This window comes from Heterodontus francisci, chromosome 36 (genome assembly GCF_036365525.1).
Source record: "Heterodontus francisci isolate sHetFra1 chromosome 36, sHetFra1.hap1, whole genome shotgun sequence".
NCBI classification, from domain to species: Eukaryota; Metazoa; Chordata; class Chondrichthyes; order Heterodontiformes; family Heterodontidae; genus Heterodontus; species Heterodontus francisci.
Window position 1 is genome coordinate 42,299,263 of NC_090406.1, and position 27,641 is coordinate 42,326,903.

Consider the following 27,641-nt stretch of genomic DNA (forward strand, 5'->3'; position numbering starts at 1 on the left):
ACCAAGTGTTGCAGACTGGCACATTCCAAGGTCCAGGGCGCACTAAAACTTGGGGCAGCTGCCGCAAAGGCTCGATGGGGGAAGGCTACTTTTGTAAGGCTCTCTCACCATACTATACTGAGGGGCTGGAACCCATGTAAAACTCCTTGGGCTGTATGCACCAGAGAATGTTGTTGATATGTATTGAAAGTATACACTGTAAATATAACCTGAAATGGCAAGAGTAGTGAGGCACCTCATGTACTGTATTGAAAGAAACTGATCTGTATTATTCATTATCTAATGTCCAATTTGAATTGTTCTGTAATTCATTTTTTAATGAATTTTTATTAAGTAAGTATATTTTTGAGGAAAAACGTATTTTTTCTTTTTGCATTTGCATCCATATTCTAAACACCTGCTAAAAATGGTCCAGGTATTAAAATTAATTAGGATCAAAAGTAGCCAAGGACAATTTTAGAATCTCACTGCTGGGTGTGGTCAATCTTATGTTCTGTTACTTCCCACAAATATTGCATCTTTGAAACCTAAATCTAGTACATTTCTGGTAAATTTTTTTGTAATGAAAAATCTCAATTCAGCTCTTTAGTCATTCAGCAAAGCGCAAAAGTTCTGTATTTCACCAAAGCTGCAATGTTATTGCATATATAACTGGTGTTTATGTTGAAGATTGCTTTCTTTTTCTTAAATTAATCTAATCGTTCCTCACATGGTTTAGGACAGCAGTGGCCCTGATAGCAGGTTAGAATGCTAAGTAATGATTTTCAATACTGTTCATTCAGGTGTGGCAAAGTTTTTTTTTGCCGATGTCATGGACAGGTGGGTGATGGTGTAGCTTGTTTCCACTTTTTACCTCTCACTGACTGCTGTTTTTACTCGTGTTTCAGTCCCTGTGTTCGGTTTGTCAAAGTGATTGTTTTAAACCTACAAGAAAACTGAAGATTAAATATTTATTGAACAATATTCACCCGAAATGTTTGCATTCTCTCTCGTGCACACACAGGAGAAGATAGATAGAAGGGTAAGAGGTGTTAAGAGTTCAAGATGTAAAAGTCTGTTATTTCAGGAAAAACTTGTGGGATCCTCTTGGAAAGTGAGTTTTAAAGTTTCAGGTCTGTTAGCTGGTTGCCTTGTATTTGGTGGGTTGCTAAGTCTTGCAGATCATTTCAGTTTGAAGACGGTGCTGATTACTTCAGTTTTCACAGGTGGAGGGGTGTTTTAAAAGGCACTCTCTTTGCTGCAGTTGGCTTTCAGCCTGTGTTAGCTGGAACTGATCGGTCTCTCTCAGCCTGTGTATTGGAATTCAAGATGGCTTTTGATGTTGACCATGGCTAGAGAGTCCAGACTGATGTTAATAACTGATGTTCTGAACTGAAAAAGACCCTTTTAAAGATTAACTCAAGTGTTGGTTTTGCCCATGCAACCACAGGTTTCAGTTGTTGATGGGTTAGTACAATAGCTTTTGCTGGCCCTATTTTAATAATATGAGGGCTGTTCACACACTATTGTGGTGAAGGGTAGCTGGGGATGTAGATTCTGGGGAGTGCCTTTGTCTTATTTTGATTTGTGTATAGCTCACATCCATGTTTGATCAGCTGTCTCATTTCCATGCAGACGGCATTAGTTGGTTTCAGTTCCAGTGGATGTGGATTTTAGTGCAGGGGTTGATATGGGTCATATGACTTGTCCTCTATTTTGTTGACAGCAAATATACCAGTCTTATAAAATTGTAATTTTTTGCAGTTTGTGTTTTCATTGCTGCACTTCTCGTGAGTGTGACACCTTTATTTTAAAAATCTTTTTATTGCAAGGAAACAACTTTCAATAATTACTGTTAGATTACTGTTGTAATTCTTTTCAACTAAGTGAAGAGAAACTGTTGAATTAATGTATTGAGTGAGAGTTGCTGTTGCGTTGTGGCTCGGTACTTTCCGCAAGGGAGGTTTATCTGAGGAGATGATTTGCATCGGATGGCAAAAACCAATGCAACAAGAGAGCGGAGAATGGTGGCCTTCGGCATTTATAAATTGCTAACTTCACTTTAAAAAAAAAAAAATTCCACTGAGGAATTCAAGTTGCTTTGTACAAAGGAACAGCTTCAATGGCATTTCCAGTATTGGTTCATGACGTCTCCTAAATCTTTAGTGGACTTTGCCTTTCCAAGGCGCACTAATCACAGTATACTTTTGCCTCTTGTTTTCAGGAGCGTTATTTCCCTCTAGTGGTCCCTATTTTGCGCACTCTTTTGTGGTTGAGGAGCTAGGAAACCTGCTGTAGACCCTCTGCTAATGTAGCTCTTGAATGGGTCACTAAGGGCAACACTGATTGGGCTGACACATATCCTGTCTTACACTAGCAGCCAGCCGAGGAGACTGATCAAATATTTACTTAAGCTGGATTTCTGGTTATCAGTATGCTTTCTACCTTCCACACAAACGTGGCACAAAGGCAATGATGTCTGGGATTTGTGTTTTTTTCTGACGAGGCGACTTTTTTTTTTGCTCCTTTCTAGTTCCCTCAGGGTGCTAAGTTACCTATCGATTGCGCTAGGCCACTGAAAGAGTCAATCGAAAAGTGTGGTACTAGTGTTACAGGTAGGCAGGTTCTGTTTTTTGAAGGGTATTAGTGGATCAGTTCAGTTTTAATGACAGGCAGGTAGCTTTGCTTATTCAGTGTCAGCCCACCAGATTTATTAAATTAAGTTTCACAAATTGCCGTGGTGGGATTTGGACTCATGACCTCTAGATAACTTGTCCAGTACCACACCACTATGCTATCTTCTAGTTCCTGAATTAAAATAGTGACAGCCTCCAAAAGCATCCAATCCATTCCCTGCTGTGCACTGTATTCTGCATCCTATTCATAGTTTTAATTCATACAAGTAGTTTTGCATATGTGCATACTGATGTAAAAAACACAGTGGCTCCAGGTGAGAACCAGACAGGTTTTTGGATTGTTTTGAGTAGATCTAATTAGTGTATCATAGTTCTGCTAATAATTACACATTGTTATTCAAAGAATTGATGCAAATTAGTTTTGTTCTTGTGGTTATCTTATAGGCGACTCCACACCATGGGATGTACTCACGGGAAGAGGAGCTCCTGCGTGAGAGGAAGCGCCTCGGGACATTTGGAATTACCTCATATGACTATCACAGGGATAGTGGGCTTTTCCTCTTCCAAGCTAGCAATAGTCTTTTCTATTGCAAGGATGGAGGGACAAATGGATTTAATGTAAGTATAGATTTGATGCTGAAGCCACTGGTAGTCGGGTCCTTGCATGTCTGATCAGATTTCCTGCTGTTTTTCTAGCTACCTCTATTAGGGCTGTGCACACTGTTTGCATTACTTGAAGCTTTGGAGTGATTAATTGCAATTAAAATTATATTTTGGTTTGTGTATTGCTGAAAATAGACATTTGTCAAAGCTTTTTGCCTTGCACTCATCAGGACAAATCAAGAATACCAATGTAAGGCAAACAACAAATTTATACTGTACGAGAAAAGAGTGATGATTGGTTGGCAAGTGGACTCTGGTAGAGGCGTTGCTATGGAAAATGCACCAGTTTATGCTGACCGTTAACTAACCAGCTTTGTTTGAAATTTAAACCAGGCAGCTTGGCTCTGATTGGTCAAGGCATTGCCCTAAGGCATGAACCAGCGAATGGCAGTCACTTATTTTGTTTAGCTGAAAGAGGCGCAATGTGTACATGTTTTTCTGTTAGTAAAGAACAGGGCCCTGTGTATTAATATATGTAGCTTTCAGTGCACGCAAATGCGCCACACTGAGAGCCCGACTAACCATCTTAAATTGTTTGTCAGCGTAATTCTTAGCACACTGAGGATTATTTAGCAAATTGTTGAAAGTTTTTTTTTTGTAGGGTACTGACTGACGTGACAGACAAAGATACACTGAAACCAAAGTCTCGTATAACTTCACTTTATTAGTACTAAAATCACAAAGCATACAAATGCTTACAACAGTTTTATTTAGACACCAAATAAGTACAAGTCTCACTTGTACAAGATACTACCTGTCAACACAGGTGATCCGTCTCTTGTCACGGTTGATCACTGAGCCTCCAGACTCGGGGTCCTGCCTTCGAGAGTTGTTCCCAGGTTCTCGCTGGGAATACCCTCCAGTGTTAACCCATATATATTCTTTGAAGGCTCCTTGCTCAACCCATGACTCACGTGATCTTGTTTTGCACAAATCTTCAAGCATTATCTCAACTTTGGCAAGCATTAGCCATTTAGCCACCTGGACAGAAGTCCAGACTTGTTTACAATAACCTCCGTCCGTTCCCCTATATCTGTTCCTCTTTTATTTATTCTTGTTCAACACTCTAGTCTAATAGTCACATATCCCTAACCACAAGCTGCGACATGTTTGTTAGCTTACTTCAGCAAGTTCTGCGCTTATCTTTAGTTGCCTTAGAGCATGCTGGGTATAAAGCGTTACTTGACCAACTTTTCAGGGCCTACAGTCCCCCCTTTGACACTTATAAATTTTCTATTTTATTACATTGCTCATTCTTCTAAATCATGCCCTTGTACAGTCATAATTTCATTACTAAAGGAAAAGCATACATAAAGCAATGTTAAAGAAAGCGCAATTTCAGAATCACTATCACATAAACAATCACTTGTGCCAACATAATATAGTCGCAATTTTTTTTTTTAAAGAGTATATTGATCGTTCATTAATTCATTTGAAGTATCCACTCATAGGTTATACGATTATGCTTGTGTTACATAATTGTCTATCTTTTTGTAGAGCAAGTTCGAATACTGATTGTCTTTAAGGTAGCTGTCCAACCTGTGTCCATACATCCTCTCATTCCTTCATTGATTTTTTTTAAGTTTCCAAATTAAGTGTGTCACATATAACACCAGGATACCCAAAACCACTATCCGGACATGGGAGATAATTCTAAACCAGGGTTGTAGCTGCATATTTGACCCCCAGTTCCATATGTCCTTCCACCAAGTAGAATCGTTTATCTCGTCAGTCTCATCTTGTAGCTTCTTTGACTGTTCCAGTTTGTAGTACACTTCACCAATGGCTTTTAGCTGCTGTCTCTCTTTACCCAAATGTGTGGGCAATGGCTGATTAGTATATTCATATTCCCAGAGGTAATTTTTAAAAAAGTTTTTAATTTAGAGATACAGCACTGAAACAGGCCCTTCGGCCCACCGAGTCTGTGCCGACCATCAACCACCCATTTAAACTAATCCTACACTAATCCCATATTCCTACCACCTGTCCCTGTAATGAATCAAGTCCTACTCAATACGTTCTGTCACAGTTTCTGTCTTCCATTTATGTATGTCTACCAACTCTATCTTCCCTCTTTAGTTGGTATTTGTGGGTTGAAACAAAACGTACTGTTGCTCACTGGGCAAGTTCAGTTATGTCCATACTGGTATTCCTTCATCGTGGTGTTTAAGCAATATCTCCCCTTTCCCATATAGGCCACATGGGTTAGCCCTGATTCTGCTTTCCTAGTCTCCATGATGCAATTTACTGTGGCATTAAATCCACATTTTGGCTCTGCTGTTTTATATATAGGATGAGGACATATGACCACCTGGTATTCCAGACTACACTTAGACAATACTGTCCCAATTATATCTCTCCCAATTTCCACAGCATAGGGTAATATATCATAGTATTTTATGTAATTTCTTCCCCTTATATTTTCTACTTTGTATAAAGTTGCATCCCTAACTTATCCCTTGGAATTACAGGTATTCCCACTACTACTCCAATACTCATAGATCTTGTATTTACACACTCCTGACCTTTCCATACTTTAACAAGTTTTCTGAGTTGGCACCGGGTAATTTTATCCTTTGTGTGACTAGCTTCGTCAGATACAGGAGAAATGCCGCGAACAACAGATGCCCCTCTACATTGCTTTCATTGATCTCACCAAAGCCTTTGACCTCGTCAGCAGACGTGGTCTCTTCAGACTACTAGAAAAGATTGGATGTCCACCAAAGCTACTAAGTATCATCACCTCATTCCATGACAATATGAAAGGCACAAATCAACATGGCGGCTCCTCCTCAGAGCCCTTTCCTATCCTGAGTGGCGTGAAACAGGGCTGTGTTCTCGCACCCACACTTTTTGGGATTTTCTTCTCCCTACTGCTTTCACATGCGTTTAAGTCTTCTGAAGAAGGAATTTTCCTCCACACAAGATCAGGGGGCAGGTTGTTCAACCTTGCCCGTCTAAGAGCGAAGTCCAAAGTACGGAAAGTCCTCATCAGGGAACTCCTCTTTGCTGACGATGCTGCTTTAACATCTCACACTGAAGAGTGCCTGCAGAGTCTCATCGACAGGTTTGCGGCTGCCTGCAATGAATTTGGCCTAACCATCAGCCTCAAGAAAACAAACATCATGGGGCAGGACGTCAGAAATGCTCCATCCATCAATATTGGCGACTACGCTCTGGAAGTGGTTCAAGAGTTCACCTACCTAGGCTCAACTGTCACCAGTAACCTGTCTCTAGATGCAGAAATCAACAAGCGCATGGGAAAGGCTTCCACTGCTATGTCCAGACTGGCCAAGAGAGTGTGGGAAAATGGCGCACTGACACGGAACACAAAAGTCCGAGTGTATCAAGCCTGTGTCCTCAGTACCTTGCTCTATGGCAGCAAGGCCTGGACAACGTATGTCAGCCAAGAGCGACATCTCAATTCATTCCATCTTCGCTGCCTCTGGAGAATATTTGGCATCAGGTGGCAGGACCGTATCTCCAACACAGAAGTCCTCGAGGCGGCCAACATCCCCAGCTTATACACACTACTGAGTCAGCGGCGTTTGAGATGGCTTCGCCATGTGAGCCGCATGGAAGATGGCAGGATCCCCAAGGACACATTGTATAGCGAGCTCGCCACTGGTATTGGACCCACCGGCCGTCCATGTCTCCGCTTTAAAGACGTCTGAAAACGCGACATGAAGTCCTGTGACATTGATCACAAGTCGTGGGAGTCAGTTGCCAGCGTTCGACAGAACTGGCAGGCAGCCATAAAGGCGGGGCTAAAGTGTGGCGAGTCGAAGAGACTTAGCAGTTGGCAGGAAAAAAGACAAAAGCGCAAGGGGGGAGCCAGCTGTGTAACAGCCCCGGCAACCAAATTTTTCTGCAGCACCTGTGGAAGAGCCTGTCACTCTAGAATTGGCCTTTATAGCCACTCCAGGCGCTGCTCCACACACCACTGACCACCTCCAGGCGCTTACCCATTGTCTCGAGATAAGGAGGCCAAAGAAAAGAAGTGACTAGCTAAGTACTCCAACTAGGTGTCATTTATCCAAACTGGCACCTGTCCCGCACCAATTTGCCTCATTTTGCCACGTTTGTTCTAACATCCGTGAACCATATGTAGACAATCCTCTTGTTTTCTCAGGGCACCAGTCAGGTAGCTGGATATCTGAGATAGTCCATATTACCAGTACCAACTAATGCTGCACGTTATCACATACAATTTTATTAGTTTTATGATCGCAAGTCCATTTCCTGGTCCTGCAGTTAAAGTAGGGCAAGGGAGATCGGTCGCTTGTTGTTGGGGTGGTTGATGCTTCTCGCCCCCATACGCCCACGGTACAGAGCCAAGGGGCGTTGACGTCATCTTTTGCAACATAATAGAGCCAAGAGCCCCCAATGTTGAATGGTTTCACACATGTTGATTGGTTTCTACAGTCTTTATCAACGCACTGCCATACGGGGAACTCGGGGCCCCATCTTTGCGAACTCATCGGACCTCCTATTTCCTACGGGGATCTCGGTTAAACTGTTTCACACTATCAAAATATGTATCAACCGGTAGGGGAAACGTGTGGTTGTGTCACCATAAAAACGACCGCAGCTAGTTTTGCACCCTTCACACTTAGACTCACCGGTAACTGAAAGGCAAGGTCTTTGAGATTTTCCACAATGATCCTGTCTCTCTAATCTTGTTCTCTACTGTAGAGGAACAGTCAACAAAATTTTTTTAGTGCTGGTTTGATTGCTGGCTCTTTCCCTTGTACAAAATGTTGTCCAATCGCAGAATCCCATCTAATGTTGGACATTGTGTTTTGAGTTTTACAAGCACGGGCTGATTGGGTACGGCCTTTACCTTGCCCGTTGTGAACAGCAGAAAGGGCATATTGTTATGATCTGCCAGTCTTTGGGATGTATGGCCTATATACCTAGCGTCTCACTGGCATTGAAATTCATAGAAACATAGAAAATAGGAGCAGGAGTAGGCCATTCGGCCCTTTGGACCTGCTCCGCCATTCAGAAAAAAATCATGGCTGATGGTCTAATTCAGTGCCCTGTTCCCGCTTTCTCCCCATATCCCTTGATCCCTTTGGCATTAAGAAATATATCTATCTCCTTGAATAGATTTAATGACTTGGCCTCCACTGCCTTCTGCGGTAGAGAATTCCACAGGTTCACCACCCTCTGAATGAAGAAATTTCTCCTCATCTCATATCTAAATGGCATACCCAGTATCCTGAGACTGTGACCCCTGGTTCTGGACTCCCCAGCCATCGGGAACATCCTCCCTGCATCTAGCCTGTCTAGTCCTGTTAGAATTTTGTAGGTTTCTATGAGATCCCCTCTCATTCTTCTAAACTCTAGTGAATATAGGCCTAGTCGACCCAATCTCTCCTCATACGTCAATCCTGCCATCCCAGCAATCAGCCTAGTAAATCTTCTTTGCACTCCCTCCGTGGCAAGAACATCCTTCCTCACACTACTACAGATGCAGTAAGACATCCTTGCTCCTGTACTCAAACTCTCTTGCAATGAAGGCCAACATACCATTCGCCTTCCTAACTGCTTGCTGCACCTGAATGCTTGCTTTCAGCGACTGGCGTACAAGGACACCCAGGTCTCGTTGCACCTCCCCCTTTCCCAATCTATCACTATTCAAATAATCTGCCTTTGTTTTTACAACCAAAGTGGATAACCTCACATTTATCCACGTTATACTGCATCTGCCATGCATTTGCCCATTCACCCAACTTGTCCAAATCACATTGGAGCCTCTTTACATCCTCCTCACAGCTCACATTTCCCCCCCCCAGCTTTGTGTCGTCGGCAAACTTGGAAATGTTACATTTAGTTCCCTCAGCCAAGTCGTTAATATATATTGTGAATAGCTGGGGCCCAAGCATTGATCCCTGCGGTATCCCACTAGTCACTGCTTGCCACCCGGAAAAAGACCCATTTATTCCTACTCTCTGTTCCCTGTCTGTCAACCAATTCTCAATCCATGCCAGTAAATTACCCCCAATCCCATGTTTTTTAATTTTGCACACTAGCCTCTTATGTGGGACCTTATCAAAAGCCTTCTGAAAATCCAAATACACCACATCCACTGGTTCTCCCTTATCTATTCTGCTAGTTACATCCTCAAAAAACTTCAGTAGATTTGTTGAGCATGATTTCCCTTTCGTAAACCCATGCTGACTTTGTCCAGTCCCGTTTATGCTTTCCAGGTGTTCTGCTATCACGTCCTTTATAATAGACTCCAGCATTTTCCCCACTACTGATGTCAGGCTAACTGGTCTGTAATTCCCTGTTTTTTTGTCTCTGCCTCTATTTTTAACTAGTGGGGTTACATTTGCCACCCTCCAATCTGTAGGAACTTCTCCAGAGTCTGTAGAACTTTGGAAGATGACCACCAATGCATCCACTATTTCCGGGCCACAAGATGTAGATTATTAGGCCCTGGGGATTTGTCCGCCTTTAACCCCATTAATTTCCCGAGCACTTTTTTTTTTACTCATACTGATTTCCTTCAGTTCCTCCCTGTCATTAGACCCTTGGTTACCTAACATTTCTGGGAAGTTATTTGTGTCCTTCTTTGTGAAAACAAAACCAAAGTATGTGTTTAATTGTTCTGCCACTTCTTTGTTCCCCATTATAATTTCCCCCGTTTCTGGCTGCATGGGACCGAAATTTTCTTCTAGTCTTTTTCTCTTCACACATTTATAGAAGCTTTAACAGTCAGTTTTTATGTTCCCCCGCTTAATCATCCTCTTTGTCCTCCTTTGCTGGATTCTAAACTGCTCCTAATCCTCAGACTTACTGCTTTTTCTGGCAATTTTATATGCCTCCTCTTTGGATCTAATACTATCCCTGATTTCTTTTGTAAGCCGCGGTTGAGCCACCTTTCAGGTTTTATTTTTGCGCCAGACAGGAATGAATAATTGTTGTAATTCATGCACACGTTCTTTAAATATTATCCATTGCGTATCCTTTTCATAAAGTTCCTCAATCTACCATAGCCAACTCGCGCCTCATACCTTGGTAATTTCCTTTATTTAGATTCACGACCCTAGTTTCGGATTCAACTCCTTCACTCTCCATCTTAATGAAGAATTCTATCATGTTATGGTCGCTCCTCCCCAAGGGACCCTGCACAACAAGATTGTTAATTAATCCTTTCTAATTGCACAATCTAGGATAGCCTGTTCACTAGTTGGTTCCTCAACGTATTGGTCTAAAAAACCGTCACGTACACACTCCAGGAAATCCTCCTCCACAGTATTATTGGTAATTTGGTTTGACCAATCTATATGTAAATTAAATTCACCCATGATTACAGTTGTACCCTTTTTGCATGAGTTTCTAATTTCCTGTTTAATGCCATCCCTTACATCTCCACTACTGTTTGGGGGCCTGTAGACAGCCCCCATCAATGTTTTCTGCCCCTTGGTGTTTCTTAGCTCCACCCATACAGATTTCACATGATTTTCCGAGCCAATATCCTTCCTCGCTGTTGTATGATTTCCTCCTTTAGCAACGCTACCCCACCTCCTTTCCCTTTTTGCCTGTCCTTCCTAAATATTGAATACCCTGGATGTTCAGTTCCCATCCTTGGTCACCCTGCAGCTATGTCTCCGTAAGCACAACTATATCATAACCGATCTATTTGCGCTGTTAATTCATCCACCTTATTGCGAATGCTTTGCGCATTAAGACACTGCCTTTAGACTTATCTTTTTAACATTTAGTTATCTTAGCTTTATTTTGCACTATGGCCCCATTTGTTTCTTGCCCTTGTTTTCTCTGCCTTCCACTTTTGCTTCTTACCTTTGTCTTTCATTTCTATCCTTGTTTTCCCCCTCCTCTGTATCCCTGCTCAGATTCCCATCCCCCTGCCATTCTAGTTTAAACCCTCCCAGACAGCGCTAGCAAACAACCCCCCAAGGAAATTGGTCCTGGTCCTGACCCTGCCCAGATGCAACCCGTCCAGCTTGTACTGGTCCCACCTTCCCCAGAACTGGTCCCAATGTCCCAGGAATCTGAATCCCTCCCCCCTACACCATTTCTGCAGCCACGTATTCATCTGATATATCCTGCTATTCCTGCTCTCACTAGCACATGGCACTGGTAGTAATCCTGAGATTACTACCTTTGAGGTCCTACTTTTAATTTACGTCCTAACTCCCTATATTCAGGTTGTAGGACCTCATCCCTTTTTTTAACCTATGTCATTGGTACCATTATGCACCACGACAACTGCTGCTCACCCTCCACTCTCAGAATGCCCTGCAGCCGTTCAGAGACATCCTTGATCCTAGCACCAGGGAGGCAACATACCATCCTGGAGTCTCTTGTGGCTGCAGAAACTTCTGTCTGTTCCCCTTGTGATTGAATCACCTATTAATATAGCCCTGCCACTTTTCTTTCTCTCCTCCTGTGCAGCAGAGCCACCCATGGTGCCATGAACTTGGCTCTTGTGCTTTCCCCTGAGCCATCTCCCCAACAATATCCAAAGTGGTATATCTGTTAGAGAGGGGGTCAGCCATAGGGGACTCCTTCCCTTCTTGCCTTCCTCTACTCTGTCTGGTGGTCATCCATTCCCTTTCTGCCTTTGCAGCATTTACCTGCAGTGTGATCACCTTGCTAAACGTGCTATCCACGACGATCTCAGCACTGCGCATGCTCCACAGTGAATCCACCAATAGCTGCAGCTCCGTAATGCGGGTAGCTAGTAGCTGCAGATGGATACAGTTCCTGCACACGTGGTCGTCAGGGACACTGGAAGCGTCCTACCAAACGACTATTTTGCCTTGTATTAAATGCAGTGCTCGGTGTGTTATTTGATCATAAAGAGTCAACAGAGCTGCATTTTGTTACTTCCTATGATTCTTTGTGCAATGAAGAACATCTCCTGCATCTGTGTAAATTCTGTTCTACATGTGACTAGCATCACTAATTGAGAACAAAAGACAAACATTGCGGCTCCCCGGTCAGCGTATTGCCTGTTATGGAACTGAATCTCTCAGACGAGTGATCCCAGGTCTTTTTGAGTTAATAGGTCTCACCTGAGCCAGGCTTAGGGTTTCTACAGTTAGCCTCGATGCTCCTTAGTTAGGGAAAAAGACAATAATCAGGGATTCCTCTCTAGAATCAATCAAGTGAGGCCAGGCTCAGGCTGATATGAATTGAGGATGGAATTGGACACAGTTGAGGTGCTTTCCATGGTTGAACACCGAACAACACCTGGTGTCTCAGGTGAGTCATGAAAAATTTAGATGAGACACTGTCATATGCCTGAACACTTTGGGATAGTACGTTAGTTGGAGTCGCCACTATGAGAGGAGTGTGCAACCTGGGCAGGGGACTAGGTTAAAAATGTGGACATTTTTTTGAAGTTTAGTTGCTATGGGCTGATGTATCATTTTAATATTCAAATCATGTTAATGGGGGTACTGAACACTTGAATTAGAAACTATTATATAGTTTTTGACATACTAGCAATTGTAACTTAAGAAAGCAGAGTGTACTTGGACCTTACTGTTTAAATGTGTATGTAAAAGGAGGAATTACTGTGCAGAAGAGTAGTTTGATGGCCCTTTAACACATCAGGTTATGGCTATTTGTCATGGATGAGTTCAGCGTACCACTCTGGCTGAATATTATGCTTTTAGAAGTTGAACTTTGCTCCCAGCTAACCAGAGCTCCCAGGCTCTGCAGTGAACCTATCTGTTGAAAAGCGTTCACCTAAGGACAGTGGGGAGCAAGATTTGTCTGGGTTGGGAAAAAGTATTTAGTTTTGTTACTGAAACTTCGTCAATGTTTAGGTTCAAACATGAAGTGTAACCATTGATTTGAGGATTTGTACTTTCTGAAAGAGGAGGGGAGAAAGTTTGGGTGGAACAAAGATGAAATCTCACCAGAGGTAGCTTCACTAACAAAGTCGAATGGACCCATATGGGACCCTGAAGTATTTGATAGTCTTGTGTTTTGCTAATTAAAGTTACAATTAGATTTGTATTACCTACAGCTAACCTGTGGTCAGCACCATGGTTCTTTGCTATCACGGACGTTATTTGTTCCTTTTTTTTAACCAGTTGGGTGTCTGCTCTTTTACAGATGTCGCCAATGAAGCCAGTAGAGATTAAGACAAATTGTTCAGGTCCTCGGATGGATCCTAAGATATGTCCTGGAGACCCCTCCTTCATCTCATTTATAAATAACAATGACTTGTGGATATCAAATATTGGATCTGGCGAGGAGAAGCGATTAACATTTTGCCATAAAGGTGCAATAATTTACCTTTGGGTAGTAAAAGTCTGCTATAGTACATTAATGTTGTAGATCTATTTCAGGCAATGGCTTTGCAAGACTAGCTTTGGTTCCTGGAGCTGTACAGTTCACCCCATCAACATAGCAAGGCAATTTCTGCAGCAACTGGTTATACTTTAAACCAAATGCTGGCAGAAAATTAAGCTAAGTTTCCAATGGAGCTATTTCTCACAACTCTCTCTATTTATATTGAAGCTAGTTTCAAACTAGCTTTGAGGGAAGTGGCAAGTTGGGGAAAGTGCACTGTTGAGAATATTTTTTGCCCCAAGTATTCTGTTCTCTCCTGCTCAAGTCAGGGTATTGTTCTCTGGTTTGACATTTAACCTTGTTATTTTAAAGTGGACATTATTCATATGGGCCCCTAGTCTGTATTTTTGCAGGCGAGTGGGTTGGAGGGTTGCGGGTGGGGGGAGAGGGTCTGGATGTTGGAACTGCTATCAGTTTGCTGATCCTATCCTCATGAACAAACTTGCTTGTAGGTGGTCAGGAGCAGGAGCCTATCTATTTAATGGATATGAAGGTCAACTATAAGATCACCACTGCTGTTGCAGCTACGAGGTGATATTACATAGTGTTTACAGCACAGAAACAGGCTATTTGGCCCAGCAGGTCCGTGCTGATGTTTCTGCTCCACATGAGCCACCTCCTACCCTACTTCATCTAACCCTCATGAATATATCCTTTCTCCCTCATGTTTATCTAGCTTCCCCTTAAATCTATCTGTGCTAGTTTTTTCAACTGCTTATGAGTTCCACACTCTAACTACTCTCTTGATAAAGATCTTCCTCTTGAGTTCCCTATATTGTGTGTACGTGACCCTTATGATATCAAAGCTCTACACCAGCAGCATTGTCCAAGAATAAATGGCGTGCTAATCTGTTAGTATTATTTGGGAGGGACATTTTGGCCAAGATACTAGAAGACTCCTTCCCTACTTTTCAAATAGAGCCAAAAAGGCAGGCAAAGGATAACTCATAATTCTGCACTCAATCTCTCATTAATATTTGAATGTCAGTGTAGACTTTTTCAGGACATAGTATGGAACTTAAATCCACTACCTTCTAATTCGGTAGAAGTAAATGTGTCACGAACTGAGCTAAACTGAAGCCGAATTGACCAGGGATTAACCAGGGATCTCCAAAGATATAAAGTGAAGTTACTGACAGCTGTCTGGAGAGCCTTGAGTCAAATTAAATCTATTGCATATATAGAAGCTTTAGACTCTTCCATATAATATTTAAATTTACAATAGTGCTTTAAAATGAGTCCTCAAGTGTTTCAGTTAATGAGTTTTGTTTTTGAAATGTAATGACTGGATGGTGACTTTCAGTCTGGCTTTGATTCAGTTTAGTTGCCCATGATTAAGACATGGTGAGCATTGATGTAGCCCAGCAACTAAGAAACATGTACATTTTCCTCATTGTTCTGTATACTAAATTGCACAGGAGAATTTAGTGTGACTAAGATATTCTCTTTTCCAGGTTTGCCTAATGTAATAGAAGATCCCAAATCTGCAGGAGTAGCAACTTTTGTAATACAGGAAGAATTTGACCGGTTTACAGGTTACTGGTGGTGTCCTACGGGAACTGAAGGTATGACCTTGGTTGCAGTACTCTGTTCTTGCAGTTGATAGATTAACCTCAAAATGGATAAAAATTCTCAGTACTTTCTTGGCTTCAAATTTATAAGAAGTGGAGGTTTCTTAATGGCTTTGCTCTGCAGTGTTTCAATTACATTGTTCATCTAGCCACAATCTGTGTTCCATTTCAATCTGTAACCAGTTCAAAAATCTTACTGCCTTCAGCAAGTTAGCACATTAATGATTTGCCTTACTTTGAATTCAGTCTAAACTAGTGGGATGTTCTCCTACTGCAACATACTCCCACTTGCTGTACTTCATTCCCCAGAACTAAATCCAGCACTGCCTCCTTCCTCATTGGGCTAGAAACGACTAGAAATGCAGTCTTTTTTAAACAAATATTCATTCGCGAGATGTGGGCATTGCTGGCATGGCCAACATTTGTTGCCCGTTCCTAATTGCCTTTGGTGATGAGCTGCTGCCTTGAACTGCTGTAATCTGTGAGATAAAGGTACTCCCACAGTGCTGTTAGGGAGTTCCAGGCTTTTGACGCTCTGATGTTGAAGGAGTAGTGATGTATTTTCAAGTCAGAATGGCGTGTGACTTGGAGGGAAACTTGGAGATGGTTGTATTTTCATAAGCCCTGCCTTGTCTGTCGAGGTCGTTTGGGAGGTGCTATCGAAAAAAGCCTTGGTGAGTTATTGCAGTGCATCTTGTAGATGGTACACATTGCAGCCAAGTTGTGCTGTTGGTGGAAGGAGTGAATGTTTAATATGATAGATTGGGTGCCAAGTTTACTCTTGTGAATCTTTCTTTGTATGCCTATAGAAGCTTTTACAGTCTGTTTTTAATACTCTTGCTTACTTTCATATCCTGTTTTCTCTCAGTTTCTTTGTTATCCTTTGAATTTTAAAATCCTCTCAATCCCCAGACTTAACCACTCTTTTTGGCAACATTATAAGGCTCTTCCTTTAAACTAATCTTTGAATTCTCTTGTTAGCCGCAGTTGGATCACTTATGCTGAGGGGGTTTTGTCCTTAGGGCATGTATAATTGTTGCAAATGATGAATTCTTTAAATGTTTTCCATGACTTATCTGCCATCATATCTTTAAATCTAGTTTCCCAATCTACCTTGGCCAGTTCGCCCCTCATATTTATGTAGTTTGCTTTGTTCAGATGCAAGAACCTAGTTTTGGACTAAATCACTCTCAAACTCCATATAAAATCTAACATTTTATCACTGTTTCCCCAGAGGCTCCTTTTATACAAGCTTATTCATTAACCCTGCCTCACTTGTACAAAGCTAGATCTAAAATAGCCTGTTCAGTAGTTTTCTCTTTGACATACTGATCTAGAAGACTATCTTGAATGCATTGCATGAACTTCTCTCCCACACCATTATTGCAAATTTGTTTTGACCAGCCAATAAGGATTACAATCCCCCATGATTACCATAATACCCTTGTTCCATGCACCTCTTTCTTGATTTATGCCCTTCCCAACACTAGGGCCTATAAACTACTACTATAATTTTCTTCTTCTTGTTTCTTAATTCCAGCCAAACAGATTCTACATCTTAATTTTCTGAGCTAGGATCCTTTCTACTGTCTTTATCCTGTCCTTTATTATTGGGGAAATCCCTTCTCCCTTTTCCATTTTCTCTAGCGCTTCAAAAGGCCAAGAATCCTGGAATATTTAATTCCTGACCATGGTCACCCTGCAGCCAAGTCTCTCTAATGGCTATTGGATTACACCCTTAAACTTCTACCTGTGCTGTTAATGTATTTTGCTGTGAATGCATCATGCCTTCAAATTTAGTGCCTTTCTCATTAATGGTTTTCTGTTTTTCCCTGATGTCATCGGGGTCACTAATTCCCTACTATTTTTGTTAAGCACTCTATCTCTTCCTGACTCACTATGCTGATTTTTACCCACATTGCTACTGAGCTTTACACGATCCACATTTCTCTTGCTTTTGAATTTACCCTTTCCTGAATCCTCCCATCCCCTCTTGATTAGTTTAAAGCCCTATCTACCGCCTTAGTTATTAGTTTCACTAGGATAATAGTCCTGTAATCCCTTTACGAAGAAGAATTTATCTTGTCCCTTTGTTAAATTTGTCATTGTTGGTTCTTCCACTTTCCACGCAGCCCTCCCCACCCTTCAGTGGTAATCTGTTCCACAGTTTAATCACCCTGTTAAGAAATGTTGTCTAAATTTCTTTTCCTTTAAGCTGTGTCTCCTCATCCTTGAATTCTTCACCTGATGAGGAGTGAAAGATCCAACTTCTCCATATATGGAAACCTTGAACACAAAAATCAAGTTCCCCATCTCCACCTTTAATGAGAGTAAACTCCTGGGCTAGGTATTCTTTCCTCAGACCGCATGGTTCAAACTCGCAGCCCAATTCTAGACTTTTAATAATTGCTTTATTCCCCCATGTAACACTGAGATGAGATGTTAAAACAACATCCTGTCTGTCCGCTCAGGTGGACATGAAAGATCCCATGGCACTTTCGAAGCAGCAGAGGGTATTCTCTCTTGGTCAATATTTATCCTTCAACCAACATCACTAAAACAGATTACCTGGTTATTACCTCATTGCTGTTTCTAGGAGCTTGTTTGTGCACAAATTGGCAGCTGTATTTCTTATATTACAACAGTGAAGTACTTTATTGGCTGTAAAGTGCTTTGTGGCATCCATCCTGAGGTCATGAAAGGTGTTATATAAATGCAAGTTTCTTAGAACTGAACACAGTACTCCAGCTGACCAAGGCCAGGTACAATATTCAGTATCATCTTGACTTGCATGAAAGTATTTGTGTTGCTTGCAGGTCCAGATGGTGCAAGGACTTATTATCTCTTGTATGAGGAAGTGGATGAGTCAGAGGTGGAGATCATTCATGTACCCTCCCCTGCCCTGGAGGAGAGGAAAGCTGACGCTTACAGATACCCAAGAACAGGTTAGAAGTAGAGTCTATGATCTGAGATATCCTGGTTTAATGAGAGAATAATGATCAATGTGAAAGCTTTATTGTTTATACGCTGCACAGTTTTAAAATCAGTTATTTCTTAGATTAAGGAATTAAGTATTTGAAATTCAGTGGAATTTCAATTAATTTCCCTCCCGTTTGAAATTGAATTGTAGGTGTTAAAGTTGTGGTCACTGAAATCTGGAATATATACCCACCTAGAAGAGCTGCCTAACATTTTGAACCTGCTGTGCTCTTCCTAGAATAAGAGTGTGAAGCGGCTATAACAAAGGGTTGCTGGCTTAATGCCACTGATATTATGCTGCAGCCTGAAACTCTATGCAAGATGCAGTTGAGTGATTCACAAGACTCATGGAGTTAATCATTGTTGCCCTTGTAATGGATTCTGTGAAAACTGCAAGTTTTTCTATTGCACTAGAGGACGGGATAAATAATGCTCAGTGATAATGTTATGATAAGAGCCATGATATGGTATATACTCCTGTTACACAAATTTAGATGTATTTAATTCAAAATGTGTGGTAGTTCATATTCCATATGCAGTATTTTAGCACTTAAATTGTTTAGGTCTAATTTTGTTGCACTTCCATAAAGCTTGAATTGAGGAGAGAGAATTGCTTTAATTGTCCAAAACTTTAATTGAAAATTGCATCCAAACAACTTTGAAAACGAATCTTTGCTCAAACCTTTGGGCAATTTAACTTATGGACATTAATCTTCAAAGAGTGCCATTAATTGCATTTATTTAAGGTGTTATCTGTTGTCCCATTTGTATAGAGTATGCCACTAATTAGTGGCAGAAGCTGCAGCTGCTATTTTATTATTGCTCTGTGTAGAATGGCTTCCTTTGCAATTTCTGACTGCCCCAGTCAACCTATTTGTTGAAAATGAACTGGTTTTGAGATGTTATTTTTAAAAAGTGACACTTTAATGAATTTGGGAAATTTGTAAGTGACGCTGGGGAGGAGAGTTGAACAAGTGTCTTGAAAATGTTGTAACCTATTTAAATGATTGAAATTGCACAGCAGCAGGAGGGTTTTAAGGTCCATTAGGACTTTTCTGTTGCAGAGCTAACACTGTGACTTTTTAATATCTCTCTTTCGCTCTCTCTCTCTCAGGGAGTAAAAATCCCAAGATAACACTTAAATTATCTGAATTCAGAGCAGACAGCCATGGGATGGTGAGTATTCCTTTAAATCTGAAGTATTAGGCACCTAGGAATGATGAACATTTATTTATATTGAGAGGTTCAGGTTATCATAAATTGTGGAACTTTTTTTTCACGTTATCTCCTAAAGGCAGTGAACCTTTTTTGTATGTTCCAATTTTAAAACAAAATGCCACTGTTTTTACTCCTCCAGATTGGTATTTCTCAGATTTTTAGAGGAAGAATATGGAGAAGAAACATGCACTAAGTGATTAAACTTTAAAAGGGGTGGAAAAGCCAAAAAAGTTGGGATTGAGATGTATAAATCTTAGTGTGACAAATTGCTAAAACATTTATTTTCAAAGAAAAGCATAATGGAACCTGAATTTTATGAATAATTGTATATTGTGCAAAAGTGGCAATGCTAACAACCTATTTAGATCATTAGGTCACTGTTGGAATATTTAGTATTGGGTACCCTAGTTTAGGAGGAATACTGAGCTGTTGAGAGGGTGCAGAAGAGATTTACTAAGATGATATGAGATGATAGGCTTTACTTATGAAAAGGGCTAAAGATGCTGAGATTGTTCTCATTAGAACATAAGGTTAAGTGGAGATCTGTTAGGTGTGCTCAAAAACTGAGGGGTTTTGGTATATTAATTGGGAGGAAGAAGCTATTTACACTAGGCAGCATCAGTCAGTACCGGGTATGAATTTAATAACATTTTTTTTCAACAATGTTGGGACATCGAATGGTGGTACAAGAAGGACTCATAGCTTTGTGAAATATTTATTCCCTTCTCTTTTAAAGGCTATGGAGAAAAGACAAAAGAATGGGATTAAGTGGCCTCTTGTTAAGCTACAAAATTCTGATTCTTTAAATAATAATGGGGAATCATGATGCCAATACCATTAAAATTCTTAGAGAACAAACTGATTTCTCACCACCCTTTGACAGTATATGACAGAAGAAATCCCAGTGCTGTGTTTTATACAGCACACTGTTTATATGGCATTGTACAGTGCTAATCCTAACTCAAAACATTTTTTCCTTTGATAGATCCTGAGTGCACAAGACAAAGAGCTGGTCCAGCCATTTGAGAGTCTTTTCCCTTGCATTGAGTACATAGCACGAGCCGGATGGACGAAAGATGGAAATTTGTATGTGTTCTTCCTTGTGGGTTACTATGTAGTTGACTGCATATATTTTCCTTTTTTTCAAAATAAAAACTATTAAAATTTAATGTTAAGTTTGTTTGAGTACCTGTAGGTCAGGAAGAAACCATTACATTATATCTATGTACCCCCAAAGTTCAATATTACCACTGTATTCTGTCTAGCTTACCCCTTAACTGCTTCTCCCTGCCCCAACTACCAATATTATTCACATTTCTCTTGAATTTGCAAAAACTATCCACTGCCACTGTGGCCCTGACCTGATGTCAATATACATGTTTGGATCGAGCTGCTTATCCAATTCTTTGTCTGATTTTAGCAGCTCAGTCGCGTGTATTATAGTGCATGAACATGAGCATAATACAAGAGGTACAGTTTGGCATTTTTAAGAAATGTTACACTTTGGGTTGGATGGTTCATTTTTGGAACAGCTTACCCAGAGCATTTCGGAGGAAGGAGTTTCAATCTCCATGGTGAGTCATAGAGTCATACAGCACAGAAACAGGTCCATCATGTCTGTGCTGGCCATCAAGCACCTATCTATCCTAATCCCATTTTCCAGCACTTGGCCCGTAGCCTTGTATGCTATGGCATTTCAAGTGCTCATCTAAATACTGAAATGTTCTGAGGTTCCTGCCTCTAACACCCCTTAAGGAACGTGTTCCAGAGTCCAACCACCCTCTGGGTGAAAAATATTTCCTCAATCCCTTCTAAACCTCCTGCCCCTTACCGTAAATCTGTGCCCCCTGGTTATTGACCCCTCCGCTCAGGGAAAAAGTTTCTTCCTATCTAACCTATGAAGGCCCCTCATAATTTTGTATATCTCAATCAGGCCTCCCCTCAGCCTTCTCTGCTCTAAGGAAAACAACCCTAGCATATCCAGTCTCTCTCCATAGCCGAAATGCTCCTGTCCAGGCAACATCCTTGTGAATCTCCTCTGCACCCTCTCCAGTGCAATCACATTCTTCCTATAGTGGTGCCCAGAACTGTATGTCCTCCAGCTGTGGCCTAACTAGCGTTTTATACAGCTCCATCCTAACCTCCCTGCTCTATATTCTGTGCCTCGGCTAATAAAGGCAAGTATCCTATTTGCCTTCCTAACCACCTTATCTACTTCTGCTGCCTCCAGTGATCAATGGACAAGTACAGCAAGGTCCCTCTGACCCTCTGTACTTCCTAGGGTCCTACCACCCATTGTATATTCCCTTGCCTTGTTATTCCTCCCAAAATGCATCACCTCACACCTCGGGGTTAAATTCCATTTGCCACTGCTCTGCCCATTTTACCAGCCCATCTATATCACACTGTGATCTAAGGCTTTCCTCCTCACTATTTACAACACCACCAATTTTCAAACTTACTGATCATTCCTCCTATATTCACGTCTAAATCATTAATGTACACTATAAGCAACAAGGGTTCCAGCACCTGTCCCTGCAGTACACCATTGGTCACAGGCTTCCACTCGCAAAAACAGCCCTCGACCATCACCACCTGCCTCCTGCCACTAAGCCAATTTTGGATCCAATTTGCCAAATTGCCCTGGATTCCATGGGCTCTTACCTTGAAATTGGATACACATCAGAAAGCATTATATTTTCAGACATAAACACTAGGACAGTGGGGTGGTGGACTTGGACCTATGGTCTCTCCCAACTGAGATTTTCTATCCCATAAACATATGTGGACAGTATATTGTATTTCTATCTTGTCATCTTTATAAATACAGCTGTTTTATTGACTACATTAGAAATTGAACAATTGGTAGGAAGTGCACATTTTGTATTAATACTCCATTCTGATCTCCATTCAGAAGAACAACGCAACTTCAATGTAACAAACTGTACAAACCTGGAGGTTAACCATTAGAAGGCCAGTTGATTCATACCTAAATCCCCCGAATAGTTTTTGAGTCCTTTGAGCCCAGTCCTACATTAGCATCTTTTCAAGAGAGGAGTTCTAAGATGCTCTATTACCTGAGGAGTGCAGACAATTCAGCTGAGTACTTCCACTGTACAAAGTATAAAGGACCCAACCCACTGCAACAGATGGCATTTTTGGCTTATAAAAGTGTGGCTCTGTGAATTTTCAGTCAGATTTAAGACCCCTGATTAAGGGATGTTAGCATGGGCCCTAGTTCCACGCAGTCCTCTGTTTGGATTCTTATGAAATGGGGTCTTCACTGGAGCCCAAGAAGACTGGTTTCCAGAGAGAATAGAACATGTACGTCGCACTCATGACAGGAAGAGTGAAAGTGTCTTTAGACCAAATAAATCTATTGCCTCTAACAGACAGTTGTTCCAGAGAGACCCTCACTGGAGAGCCCAAATTACAGCAGTGAATAACTTCCTTTTCTCTTTCCTTTTCATTATAGTGCCTGGGCAGTGTTACTCGATCGGCCTCAACAGAGACTTCGTTTAGTTTTGATTCCAACATCACTATTTATTCCTGTAACTAAGGATGAAAACGAACGGGTTAAGTTTGTTGAGGCTGTGCCAGAAAATGTTCATCCACACATTATTTATGAAGAAGTAACTGATGTATGGATAAATGTAAGTACAGACCATCACTGAAGAACAAAAGTTTTTTCTTTGAAAAATTTTGCTATTCCCAATGTGGGGAGTATACGTGCTAGAGAATGAGACACTTTGTTACAAGTCTTCCAGTTCTAACATCAAACCAATCAGTATCGTAACTTGTTCTGATCCATGACAACCAAGAATTGGATTAATACTGCCACACTCATTTTATGTAGAATCCAACAGCTAGTGGACACTGGGGAATTTTATTCCGTTAATCTGTGTTGGGTCTGAACCCTGTTCATCAAAGTGAAAGACCTGCATGTAACCCACTGCAGTACATAAATGTTTAGCCAAAATTTGGCCAACACATTTTTGGAATATCTTGGTTGTGCAGCCGATAGACTGACTGCCAGATGGTTGCAGATTTCAATTCCCAAAATGCACTTTGAGTTCACAGTGCAGCTTCTCTGATAGATTCTGCAGTTCTTTGTTGGGCTACTCCCTCCAGAGGGCTGTTTAGTGTCTTGGTAATGAGGGGGAAGAAGGCTAAGCAAAAACATTTGAGTTGATTTTAGTGCACCTTGTGCTTATTGATTTCAATTAATTGGATTGAAAAGTACTCAGTAACAGGGAGCAGAGGATGTTGATGGGAAAAGAAATGAATTTGGGTTAGTGAGTAGTCAGAACACAAAAGCAAAATATTGTAGATGTTGGAAATCTGAAATAAAAATAGAAAATGCTGGAAATACTCAGATCAGGCAGCCTCTGTGGAGAGAGAAATAGTTGATGACCTTTCATCAAATTAGTGACTAGTCGGGTTCCTTACTGATCTGTTTTGGATCCTGAGCTGTTCACTCTATCGATAATTTAATAAATAATTCTTGAGTATTATAAATTTGCTGATGAAGTTGATGGGCATGTGGTAAATGAGAGGCCAATAAGTAGTATGGAGAGGGATCTGAACCAATTAAGAACAGACAATGTTGGAATAAAAGTAAGGTACTGCAGCTGTTGGAAATCTGAAATAAAAACAGAAAATGCTGGAAATTCGCTGGTCTGGCAGCATCTGCGTAGAGAGAAAGTTAAAGTTACAGGTTGATGACCCTTCATCAGAATTGGGAAAAGTTAGAAATGTAGCAGGTGTTAAGTAGGGAGGAAATCGAGGAAAGTGGACAAAGAAGAAAAGGGAATGTCTTTGATAGGGCAGAATACAGACATTAACTGATTTGGTGGGGCAAAGCTAAAAGGACATGTAAAGAGACAAAAGACACGTCCAGAGGAGCTCTAAATGGCAGAATAATGAACGGCTGCTGTCTGAAAGCAAAACAAGAGAAACCAAGATTAAGACTGAAACATAAGGAAACAAACTGCAGAGCAGAGGTTACGTTCTGAAATTGTTAAACTCTGTATTGAGTCCTGAAGCCTGTAAAGTGCTTCATTGGAAGGTGAGGAGCTGTTCTCGAGCTTGCATTGACTATCGTTGGAACACTGCAATAGGCCAAGGGCAGAGATGTCAGCGTGAGAGCAAGGTGAAATAAAATGACAGGCCACCGGAACTCGGGGCCAGGCTTGCGGACTGAATGGAGGTGTTCCGCAAAGTGGTCACAAAATTTGCGTTTGGTTTCTTTGCTGTAGAGCAGGCTGCATTGTGAGAGAACTAAATTGAGAGAAATGGGCTGCTGGGTGGAGCACTACCTAGAACTGTACTCCAGGGAAAATGTCAGAGACTGCCCTCAATGCAGCCCAGTCTGTGCCAGTCATGGATGAGCTGGACAAACAGCCAATAAAATCGGAACTCAGTGATGTCATTGATTCTCTAGCCAGTGGAAAAGCCCCTGGGAAGGACGGCATTACCCCTGAAATAATCAAGAGTGCCAAGCCTGCTATACTTTCAGCACTCCACAAACTGTTTTGCCTGTGCTGGGATGAGGGAGTCGTACCACAGGACACGCGCGATGCCAATATCATCAACCTCTATAGGAACAAGGGTGACTGCAACAACTATCGTGGAATCTCCCTGCTCAGCATAGTGGGGAAAGTCTTTGCTCGAGTCATTTTAAACAGGCGCCAGAAGCTGGCTGAGTGTGTCTACCCTGAGGCACAGTGTAGCTTTCGAGCAGAGAGATCCACCATTGACATGCCCTTCGCCATCTACAGGAGAAATGTCGCAAGCAACAGATGCCCCTCTATGTTGCTTTCATAGATCTCACCAAAGCCTTTGACCTCATCAGTAGACGTGGTCTCTTCAGACTACTAGCAAAGATCGGATGTCCACCAGAACTACTAAGTATCATCACTTCATTCCATGACAATATGAAAGGCGCAATTCAGCATAGCGGTGCCTCATCAGACCCCTTTCCTATCCTGAGTGGCGTGAAACAGGTCTGTGTTCTCGCATCTACACTGTTTGGGATTATCTTCTCCCTGCTGCTCTCACATGCGTTCAAGTCTTCAGAAGAAGGAATTTTCCTCCACACAGGTTCAGATGGGAGGTTGTTCAACCTTGTCTGTCTAAGAGCGAAGACCAAAGAACGGAAGGTCCTCATCAGGGAACTCCTCTTTGCTGATGATGCTGCATTAACATCCCACACAGAAGAGTGCCTGCAGAGACTCATCGACAGGATTGCGGCTGCCTGCAACGAATTTGGCCTAACCATCAGCCTCTAGAAAACAAACATCATGGGGTAGGACGTCAGAAATGCTCCATCCATCAATATCGGCAACCACGCTCTGGAAGTGGTTCGAGTTCACTTACCTATCGCCAGTAACCTGTCTCTCGATGCAGAAATCAACAAGCGCATGGGAAAGGCGTCCGCTGCTATGTCCAGACTGGCCAAGAGAGAGTGGGAAAATGGCGCACTGACACGAAACACAAAAGTCCGAGTGTATCAAGCCCGTGTGCTCAGTACCTTGCTCTACGCCAGCGAGGCCTGGGCAATGTATGTCAGCCAAGAGCGACGTCTCAATTCATTGCATTTTCGCTGCCAGCGGAGAATCTATGGCATCAGGTGGCAGGACCGTATCTACAACACAGAAGTCCTCGAGGCGGCCAACATCCCCAGCATATACACCCTACTGAGCCAGCGGCGCTTGAGATGGCTTGGCCATGTGAGCCGCATGGAAGATGGCAGGATCCCCAAGGACGCATTGTACAGCGAGCTCGTCACTGGTATCAGACCCACCGGCCGTCCATGTCTCCACTTTAAAGACATCTGCAAACGTGACATGAAGTCCTGTGACATTGATCACAAGTTGTGGGAGTCAGTTGCCAGCGATCGCCAGAGCTGGCGGACAGCCATAAAGGCGGGGCTGAAGAGTGGCGAGTCGAAGAGACTTAGCTGTTGGCAGGAAAAAAGACAGAAGCGCAAGGAGAGAGCCAACTGTGTAACAGCCCCGACAACCAATTTTATCTGCAGTGCCTGTGCAAGAGTCTGTCATTCTAGAATTGGCCTTTCTAGCCACTCCAGGCGCTGCTTCACAAACCACTGACCATCTCCAGGTGCTTGCCCATTGTCTCTTGAGACAAGGAGGCTAAAGAAGACGACATGTAAATTGCTGTTTCACCTGGAAGGACTGTTTGGGGCTTTCAACAGTCAAGAGACAGGAAGCAAAAGGGCAGGTGTTGCATTTCTTGCGCTTGCATGGAAAGGTTAGACCAGGATTGTCCAACATACGGCCGTGGGCCAATAACGGCCCACTGAGGGTTTCCGTCCGGCCCAAGGATGGATTTCAGACATGAGAAATTTCCCATCGACTTTTTCCAGACCGACTTTTTAAAACAATTGCAAGTCAGTTTCACTGCTGACAGTTGCTGGGAGTAGGAACAGTAGTTTCTGAACTTCGGACAGATTCGGGGTTTTCCAGCAGGGCACCGACTGTTTTTGAAAAGACTGCTGGAAAACCCCGAATCTGTCCAAAGTTCAGGAACTGCTGTTCCTGCTTCTGTCGTCTGTGAAACTGACAGGCGATTTTGAAAAAAAAGTGACCAACCACAAAGCTGCTGTGCTAAGCATTCCTGCTCCCTGCAACTGTCAGAGAAAGAGAAGGGTGACGGTGGGAGAGGGGGACGGATGATGGGACAGAGAGGGACACGGATGCTGGGGCGGCGTGTGTTGGGGACCACGGATGCTGGGGCGGGGAGGGGTGGGGGGGGGGTTGGAAAACCATGGGATGGGGAAGCACAGGATGGGGGTGGGAGGGCAGGAGAGAGAGAGAGATCAAGATCACTCCTGACAAATGGACATCTATCCAGAATACTCCACATCGATGCAACAAGTGTGCAAGCAAATATTTCTAGGTTTCTCATTAAAAAAAGTGTCCAACGTAGTGATGAGAAAGTAAGTCAATAAATTAATCTCATTTCAAGCTTCTTCACAAAAATGCGCATTTGTTGTTTTGATGGTAAGATAAATTTCTAATGCCTTTTTTTTTTCTGAAGTTGTCTCGCTGACCCCCTTATGTAAGACAAAAGTTGTAATGTTGTCCACGTGGAAAAAGTTGGACAACCCTGGGTTAGACAATGGTAGGATCTCTGCTAAAACATTTTAGAACTGGATCATATACATAAAAGGATTCTCATTAACACAAATGGAAATGGGTTTGGGTGTAGTTATTGACCATTCACTGAA

General features: G+C 42.1%; 1 protein-coding gene across 5 annotated transcripts in view; it reads left to right on the forward strand.

Annotated features, from left to right (window-relative positions):
- LOC137351772 (dipeptidyl peptidase 9-like) overlaps positions 1 to 27,641 on the forward strand; it is a 146,885-nt gene that overhangs the window by 55,968 nt on the left and 63,276 nt on the right. For all 5 annotated transcript variants that reach the window (XM_068016580.1, XM_068016581.1, XM_068016584.1 and 2 more), the window contains 7 exons: positions 3,060 to 3,233; positions 13,383 to 13,551; positions 15,077 to 15,187; positions 18,010 to 18,138; positions 19,287 to 19,348; positions 20,376 to 20,476; positions 22,866 to 23,043. In XM_068016580.1, coding sequence (XP_067872681.1) covers positions 3,060 to 3,233; positions 13,383 to 13,551; positions 15,077 to 15,187; positions 18,010 to 18,138; positions 19,287 to 19,348; positions 20,376 to 20,476; positions 22,866 to 23,043 — 924 coding nt within the window. The remainder of the gene's footprint in view (positions 1 to 3,059; positions 3,234 to 13,382; positions 13,552 to 15,076; positions 15,188 to 18,009; positions 18,139 to 19,286; positions 19,349 to 20,375; positions 20,477 to 22,865; positions 23,044 to 27,641) is intronic.